The following is a 9,485-nucleotide window of genomic DNA, read 5'->3' as shown; positions in this document are numbered from 1 at the left end:
TAGTAGGCCTAGGCTACAAAGTGGGCATCTGGAAGCAAGATACCGTGTGCCATGCAATTTAAAATCATGGCCGCTTGGAACTGGAATGAGTTGCCTTTTAGTTTATTAGGAGGGAAAACGCGAACCCCTTTCTCGGGTTCGCACCCACATCAGACGTGTGCACGAGGAAGCGTTTCAGCAACAAAGTTGTAGCCTGCAGTAGGCCTAGCCTAAACTTTAGCAGACGTCGGGGTATCATAGGCCTACAAGGGATTGATTTGTGTGGTTGTGCGTGTGAGAACAGCGCTCGGATCTCATGCGGCACTGGAGAGGGAAAGACGAGGGGGGGTGTCTTTACGCAGCTATCAGCAAGTTTGCGGTCCACAAAAATGTGAAAATCAATATCGGCCAAAAGGCTTATAAAATAGGCATCTAACTAAAATGTTGGAGTTGCACAGTGTTTTCATTTATCATGCATCATTTTAGTAAGCGAAGCCCAGTCGCAGTGCACACAGAAATGCACTTCACACCGTTTCATGGAACTTTGCGCACTGGCGCTGTCAGCTCGTCATTGCATAGCAACCAAACAATCAATTCGGAACTACTTTGCTTAGCGGAGCCCTGCTGACGCCCCCTTAGGAGACCTGCTGACGCCCCCTTAGGAGACCTGCTAACGCCCCCTTAGGAGCCCTGCTAGGGGACAACGCCCCCTTAGGAGCCCTGCTAGGAGACCACGCCCCTTAGGAGCCCTGCTAGGAGACCACGCCCCCTTAGGAGCCCTGCTAGGGGACAACGCCCCCTTAGGAGCCCTGCTAACGCCCCCTTAGGAGCCCTGCTAGGGGACAACGCCCCCTTAGGAGACCTGCTAGGAGACCACGCCCCCTTAGGAGCCCTGCTAGGAGACCACGCCCCCTTAGGAGACCTGCTAACGCCCCCTTAGGAGCCCTGCTAGGAGACCACGCCCCCTTAGGAGACCTGCTAACGCCCCCTTAGGAGACCTGCTAGGAGACCACGCCCCCTTAGGAGCCCTGCTAGGAGACCACGCCCCCTTAGGAGACCTGCTAACGCCCCCTTGTTTGTTCATTATGCAAATGCAGACCGAGTAAAGAAAACATTGAATATTCTGACCATTCTGAACGTTACCCTTCTATTATGTCAAAAATATATATATATATAAATAATAAAATGAATGGTGATACAGTTTCAGAAATAAAAATATTAGCGTCCACTCAAGACAGGAAGTGAAAAAACAACAACCGGAAAACCAGCCCAACCCACTTTCTTTGCCTGAACGTGGGTTGCTCGCACATTTAACGGACTGACGAACGGACTTCGAAATGGCTGCGCATACCAGGGACAGGGACGCCATGTTAAATCAGGCTATAGGGCTTTTAAACACAATTATAGATTCTCCTGGAAATTCAGGCGTTAACATCCAGGCAGGTGTTAACAATTTAGCTCGTTCTAATAATTCGACACCAACACCAATTGGCACCATTCAATGTTTTCTTTACTCGGTCTGCATTTGCATAATGAGCTGGCACCTGGGCGGAGCTCGGCCCTTAATTTACATGTTAGCTCGCACACACAACACTTTTTGTGTGACACACTACAACTTACATACACACACACACACACCACTTTCTCAGAGACACACAACACTAACGTCGTCGCACACATACCATTTCCCTGTCATAAACACCATCTGAAATCTCGATTTTGAATGGTAGTGATGTGTAAGAAAAAAGTGGTATGTGCGTGAGGGAAAAGTCAAGCATGTGCGTAGTAACACTGGTATGTGTGCGAGCTTTAAGGGTGTATGTGCATAGAAAAGTGGGATATGTGCGAAGTAAAGTCTAATTATGTGTGAGCGTTTGGCGTGCATGTGCAAATAAAAGTATTGTGCGTATGAGTGTAATGTGTGTATGTGTGAGAGGCAAAAGTGGTGTGTGTGCGAGGTCAAAGTAGTTTGTGTGTGAGATTTTTGTTACTGCGTGCATGAAAATGTGGCGTATGCACAACGTTTTCCTGTTCGAGTGCAAGCAAATAACAGTGTACGTGCAAACCTTTCGGGTGCATGTGCGAGGAAAAGTAATGTACGTGCAAGCTTTTAGCGGTGATGTGCGAGGAAAAGTAAGGTACGTGCAAGCTTTTAGCGGTGATGTGCGAGGAAAAGTAAGGTACGTGCAAGCTTTTAGCGGTGATGTGTATGCAATTCCTGACATATTGGCTAGGCGGCGCCTCATATTGGATTTATAAAGCATTATAAGCTAGATTCATAGTTATTCATAACTGTTAATATAAAGCATCATGAAGCATTATGAGTGTAGTCATAATATGTTGTAAGTAATTATAATGTGCTTTATAATTTGTTATAAATGCGCTTATAATGTTGGCTTTAAGTAAAGTGTTACCACATATTACAACATGTGTCATCGAAGTGCGTAAGTAGTGTGCATGCTATGTCAACAATTCTGTTGAAAATGCTATGTCAATAGCACAGCTGATAGCATACTATGTCAATAATTCTGAAAATGTGTGTTTTTTTAATCATCCATCACCAACATAAAAACACACAGTGTAATACAAGCAGTAAGTCAAGCACCCAAACCTTGGCATAGTAATGTGCCACTCTGCAATCAAAAGTTAACAACTGTTAACAAGCTTGCTGTTTTGCTGTTGTTGTCAATTTGGCTGTCATTTATTTGGCATTTCACCCCAGATGAGCATGTGCAATGGTTAGCGTTCTCGTTAAAAAGCAATTCCCATCACCTGTCGAAACCCTGTCAGCAGCCAGTGAGCCCAACATCAATCTATAGGAGTAGCCAAACATCCTCACATAAATATTCATGTATTGGGCTGACCTTGAATTGCGTCCTCCACGATGATGAAATTGACCACGATTTCCTTTTTTTTCCACTCGTTCTTTTATTCTCTGTCCTTCTCTCTTTCTCTCCTTCTCGCTCTATATGCTTCTCACTGAAGCAGAATCATAATGAGGATTTCTCAGGGAGCATGTTGATGCAAGGTGGGTGGAGAAAAGTCCATTGTTTTGTTTTGTTTTTGTAAGGCATACATGCAGGGAAGCTGGCAGTGGGGGGCACAAAGGGATCAGTTGTCCCGGGCCCAGGGAGAAAGGGGGCCCAGAATTGGGTGGCCTACCTATTACATTATATGAATTGGGTGGGGGGATGACTTTGTCCTGGGCACGACCAAAGCTGTCACATACACATACAGTACTTGGGGGTGGGGGGGTGGGTTGGGTGAATACACAGCATCCAATTCAATTATGGTCATGTGAAGATGTGCAATATCTCACTGCACACTAAAAATGTATGTGGACCTACAGTACTCTCTAAGTCAGGGGCGGGGGCAGTTTACGGCCCTTGAGGCAGTCTTATATGCACCCCCCCCGGTATACAGTCAATGTTAAGCAGTTCCTCATGAAATATGACATGTCTTGTAAAGAAATCTAGAAACATCTGCAATACAATTTCCGTTATATTTCCAGGGGACCTACTGAAGGTGGGGTCCGTTGTAAGGTTGGCCTCCTTCACTATATGCACTATATGCACTGCCCCCTTGTGGGCACAGGAGGGCATAACAATTTCAAGAATGTGTAAAAAGCAAAGCAGACTACTGGTATGACCTTCCATGTACTTCAACTGAACTTCTTGTAAAACTTATCTATACCTCAGCCAAGTGTTTTGTCATTTGCCAACAATAATTTGGAAGCCATGAAAAGATATTCTTGGACCGCAGTGCGTCTGGCTTTTGGGAAATGAAGTCATCAAGTGACACTGAATGGTACAGAAGGTTGAGACCGATACACGTGGCACCCATAAATTAACCCAGATACTTGGAACCATTTCCAGCAACTCACCTCGTTTACATATTTCTTTTATTCTCAAACAAAAGCACTTTTATGAACGTATAAAACCTTGCCCTCGCCTTCCAATTAGGGCTTCCTGCCAGAGAAGTTTTTCCCAAAATTTCCCTAACTTTTCTTTGTTAGAGAAAAGAAAATCTCATGTATATGTTCCGGACTGCAGTGCTTCACCTGTGGTCATTGGGGAGGATGTAAGTAAGTATATGCAGTATATAACGTTGGCTTCATTTCCAGGAGCCAAAACCCCTCTGAATTTTAATTTCACAAAAGCCCTGGGGTAGTTTGTCTGCGTAATCATTTTCGTGCGGCAGAAGGAGCACTTTTCGTCTTTGATAAATATGTATTTCACAGTCAGCGTATCAGTAATCTACAGTATATCACATTTATTAAGCAAAGCATGGTGATGCTCTCCAGTTTTTATGTTTATCATTTCAATGGAATTGCATCACGAACGCAGATGACAGGGATTAGAACTCTAGTCGAGTATGAAAGCCTCCTACCTTATGTGTGGGCTGGGTTGCCAGATGAGGCTGATGATTTCCAGCCCAAAAAATGCTCAAAACCTGTCTGGAAGCACTAAATTCCGCTCAATTCTATTGATTTCTATGGCCGAAAATTGACAGCCAATTGCAGACGGCCATCCAAAGCAACCCAATTGGACGAGAAACCCCAAGTGGGAGTGCTGCATCTTGCATGCGAATCGAATCGAGTTGTGCCCCTTCCCTTTGATTCAATTAGTGCATGTTACAGGAGCACAGTCTCCAATTCATCGTGGTCTAACCTTATTGTTTGCCTTGCCTTCATACAAAGTCAGCAAAATAACACCATCGCCATACTTATATGTGGGATATATCTTACTAAGTCTCCCTGTTACAAAGTCACACTTGCCATTTTGGTGTGGTCACACCCCCCCCCCGGTATACAGTCAATGTTAAGCAGTTCCTCATGAAATATGACATGTCTTGTAAAGAAATCTAGAAACATCTGCACTACAATTTCCGTTATATTTCCAGGGGACCTACTGAAGGTGGGGTCCGTTGTAAGGTTGGCCTCCTTCACTATATGCACTATATGCACTGCCCCCTTGTGGGCACAGGAGGGCATAACAATTTCAAGAATGTGTAAAAAGCAAAGCAGACTACTGGTATGACCTTCCATGTACTTCAACTGAACTTCTTGTAAAACTTATCTATACCTCAGCCAAGTGTTTTGTCATTTGCCAACAATAATTTGGAAGCCATGAAAAGATATTCTTGGATCGCAGTGCGTCTGGCTTTTGGGAAATGAAGTCATCAAGTGACACTGAATGGGACAGAAGGTTGAGACCGATACACGTGGCACCCATAAATTAACACCAGATACTTGGAACCATTTCCAGCAACTCACCTCGTTTACATATTTCTTTTATTCTCAAACAAAAGCACTTTTATGAACGTATAAAACCTTGCCCTCGCCTTCCAATTAGGGCTTCCTGCCAGAGAAGTTTTTCCCAAAATTTCCCTAACTTTTCTTTGTTAGAGAAAAGAAAATCTCATGTATATGTTCCGGACTGCAGTGCTTCACCTGTGGTCATTGGGGAGGATGTAAGTAGCCTATATGCAGTATATAACGTTGGCTTCATTTCCAGGAGCCAAAACCCCTCTGAATTTTAATTTCACAAAAGCCCTGGGGCAGTTTGTCTGCGTAATCATTTTTGTGCGGCAGAAGGAGCGCTTTTCGTCTTTGATAAATATGTATTTCACAGTCAGCGTATCAGTAATCTATATCACATTTATTAAGCAAAGCATGACATGGTGATGCTCTCCAGTTTTTATGCTTATCATTTCAATGGAATTGCATCACTGAGTATGAAAGCCTCCTACCTTATGTGTGGGCTGGGTTGCCAGATGAGGCTGATGATTTCCAGCCCAAAAAATGCTCAAAACCTGTCTGGAAGCACTAAATTCCGCTCAATTCTATTGATTTCTATGGCCGAAAATTGACGGCCAGTTGCAGACGGCCATCCAAAGCAACCCAATTGGACGGGAAACCCCAAGTGGGAGTGCTGCATCTTGCATGCGAATCGAATCGAGTTGTGCCCCTTCCCTTTGATTCAATTAGTGCATGTTACAGGAGCACAGTCTCCAATTCATCATGGTCTAACCTTATTGTTTGCCTTGCCTTCATACTTACAAAGTTAGCAAAATAACACCATCGCCATACTATATGTGGGACATATCTTACTAAATCTCCCTGTTACAAAGTCACACTTGCCATTTTGGTGTGGTCGTGCTGTAAAAAAAAATACACACACATGGTTATCCTTACTTCAACAACATGTTTGGTAAAAAATGTTCGGTGGACATAGAAATGAATCGAATTTGGGCGGTTTTTGAGCATTTATTGGGCTGAAAGACATCAGTCACATCTGACAACCCTGGATTGGAGAAGTGAGAGCCCACCTGGGAAAGTCCCATTGTCATTGTGACACAGCACACAGTGCTCACTTCACACAACGAAATTGCATTTATCCCTCACCCCTGCAAGGTGGCAGCCCCCAATGACGGCGGGATGGTACCATGCTCAGGATGCCTCAGTCATGGAGGAGGATACTGGTTAATTACTCCCCCCACCAACCTGGCATGTCAGGAGTTGAACGGGCAACTTTTGGGCTACAAGTCCTGACGCCCTAACCGCTTACGCATGACTGCCCAGGAGAAGGGAATCCCGCAAATCCTTTAATTCTCTTCTGGCTACAAGGTAACTGCTTTGAGCCACTCTCATAATCACTGAGGATCACAAGTCTCTGTACTGCCACAGCAGCAAAGACACAGAGGTTCTCCATAGAGCAAGCACAAAAATATGTCTCCCCAATGCACTGTCAAAAGCCTACTGTCCTGCCTGCCTGACAGCCTTAACTGGAGGCATGGAGCAGAAAGAAATCTGCCTTCAAGCTAGTTGAGCAGCGTCACTCCTTCAGCTCTGGACGACTGCACCGCGCCCTGCTGGGACTTCTGAAGTCAAGCTCACATCACAGGTTTTCTTATCGGGCCAAGACATGACAGAGAAACTTCTTGGGCCGCACCATCTGTGTCAGCAGATTTTGGCTCGGCATGGAAATTGGGAAGTTCAGACGGTAGCTTCCGCTAGGACAAAATGGCGTCTCTCTGGGATAACACATTTATAATGGAGTGAAACAGCCGTCTCCTTTGCTTCACCACTGTGATCCACTGCACCAGAGCTTTAGTTTAGTGAAGTCTACGCGGAGGCCGTGCCCGGACTGTCTGCTCGGGGGACATGATTAGTTCAATACCCTCTTATTTGGTGATTGGAGGAGCTGAGGAGCTGGTTTCCCCCTCTCATCTGTCCTGCCCTCTGATCCTCTTCCTCCCTTGTGTTCTCTCTCTCTCTCTCTCTCTCTCTCTCTCTCTCTCTCTCTCTCTCAGTCTCTCTCTCTCTCAGTCTCTCTCTCTCTCTCTCACTCACACACACACACACTCACTCACTCACTCACTCTCTCTCTCTCTCTCTCACACACACACACACACACACACACACACACACACACACACACACACACACACACACACACACACACGCACACACACACTCCAAGACATACTGTCATAAGCACCAATATAGTTTTAATATAGTTTTTGTGTTGTTATATAATGGCACTAAGTTAATGTGCTGTTGTAATGCACTCCCCCATCCCCATTTATATTGAGCATACATCCGTCTTATGATGGGGGGGGGGGAGAGAGAGAGAGAGAGAGAGAGAGAGAGAGAGAGAGAGAGAGAGAGAGAGAGAGAGAGAGAGAGAGAGTCACTATTACAGTAAGACTATGCTGTAGTATCTGGTCAGCTTCAGCTTCTCTTTCAGATGGAAATCCTTAGATTAATAAACAAAAAATAATACAACAAATATATCAGAAATACAACTACACAAGAATATGACTGCACACTACCTGTGGCTCTGTGCCTTTTTTTGTATGTCCCATGTTTTAAATGTGAGGGGAAGCGTAGCTAGCCTAACTTTTGGTCTAAATACACTGAAAGAATGTTGATAGATAAAGGTTCCAAAAACACATCAACTAGCCTACATTTTGAAGCAAAACGCGGAAACTGACATAAAGCCTCCGTAGCCAAACTAAAGCATACAGGTTTGTTTCCTGTTGCGCTTAATATTTCTGTCTCCCACTGGGTCAAATCTCACAAAACCTCAAGGGCTCACTGGAACACGTGAAATCTCGGAAGATTCCAACTGAGTGCCAGTGTGTTCTACGTGAAAGGCACCGTGAATCGGCATGCTCCAAGCATCGCTGCGCCTTTGGAAATGTGTGTAACATTCGCACAAATGAAGGTCAAGGTGAACATAATTACTGGTAATTGCAGTTTGCGCAGAGCAGAGCACTAACGGTTAAGCAAGCAATGTGGAGAGCTTTCACTGAGTCCTTGGGCACTGAAGGCGCGGCACTGAGGCACGAGAATTTACGTCGATGAATAAATGAAGACCTTCGCCGATGCTCTGGTCGAACACACACACAGCACACGCGTCTGGACCTGCGCTCATCTCCGATATGGACCTGACAACGACCATGGATTTTTTACCGAGTTAAAACTCGCCTCTTGCCTTTAAATGCGGGGATCGTCAGATATGTGCTTTTAAAGAAATGTGTAGATAAGAGCCTATTTGATCGCGGTCTGATGGCAAAACGACATTAAGTTGTCGAGTTTGAGTCGTTGCATGAGGAACGAAGAGCGCGGTCTAATTCAGGCTAAGGGACAGTTAATGGGTAAAGAAGAAATGCGCTCTTAACACATACAGTCAAGAACAAGTTGAGGAAAATATCATGTTCGTGTATCCTGCTCTTGCTTGAGACATAGGAAGACTTACTTCCTAAATTGCTCAGCGGTGTGCGTGGGGACTATCCTACGAACTATTTCCACAAAAGGCAACATGCTGCAATAAACGAAGGCATTGCAGAATAAATGGATATTTGATTTCTTATGGATTCGTAGTCATCGGCAAGAGGAAGACATAGCCTACTATTCTGAAGACATGGCTCATCTCCTAGTTTTTGTGAACTCCGTGGCACTGTTGCTCCTGGGTAGTGACATGTTCCTGGTGGGAGCAAGTAAGTTAACGCATGCCGCTGCCAATACATTTTTAGAATAAAATTCAGTACTGTGCAAGAGTTGGTGCGGACAAAACTCGATAACAAACCTGGCTTTTTTGTTGTTGTTGCACTGCAATGTTGTAGTCGGAAAGCCTTACCATTCATAGCCTATCACATGATCATATAATTTGTAGCTTAGTCAATAGGTGTTTATTTACACGTGTAGGTACGGGGTATATCTATACCATGTCGCCTGGCACTGCTGTCTCATGCTGCTAAACAAAAAAATATAACATTTTACTCAGGTACACAATATGCACATTCTTCCCACAAGTCAGTTATTTCGTCTACCTGGCACAGCAATGAAGCTGCTTTGAAACAGTGACAGTGTTATTTAGCCACCTGTATTATTGTTTATTGTGTCTTTATGGTGGTGTGATATTCCAAGCAGTTATATTGCCTGGTGCGGTATATGGGTAAGTGGTATACTACAAGATCGGAACACGTTCCAGGAGTTC

At 44.6% G+C, this 9,485-nt stretch overlaps 1 protein-coding gene across 1 annotated transcript in view; it reads left to right on the top strand.

Moving 5' to 3' along the window:
• The first annotated feature begins 8,247 nt into the window (after positions 1 to 8,247).
• fndc4a (fibronectin type III domain containing 4a) overlaps positions 8,248 to 9,485 on the top strand; it is an 83,232-nt gene continuing 81,994 nt past the window's right edge. Inside the window, exon 1 of the mRNA XM_063222651.1 lies at positions 8,248 to 8,985. Within this exon, the coding sequence (XP_063078721.1) occupies positions 8,910 to 8,985 (76 nt within the window). The 5' untranslated portion in view covers positions 8,248 to 8,909. The remainder of the gene's footprint in view (positions 8,986 to 9,485) is intronic.

This window comes from Engraulis encrasicolus, chromosome 18, assembly GCF_034702125.1.
Source record: "Engraulis encrasicolus isolate BLACKSEA-1 chromosome 18, IST_EnEncr_1.0, whole genome shotgun sequence".
Taxonomy (NCBI): Eukaryota; Metazoa; Chordata; class Actinopteri; order Clupeiformes; family Engraulidae; genus Engraulis; species Engraulis encrasicolus.
This window is presented reverse-complemented; position numbering and strand designations above follow the sequence as displayed.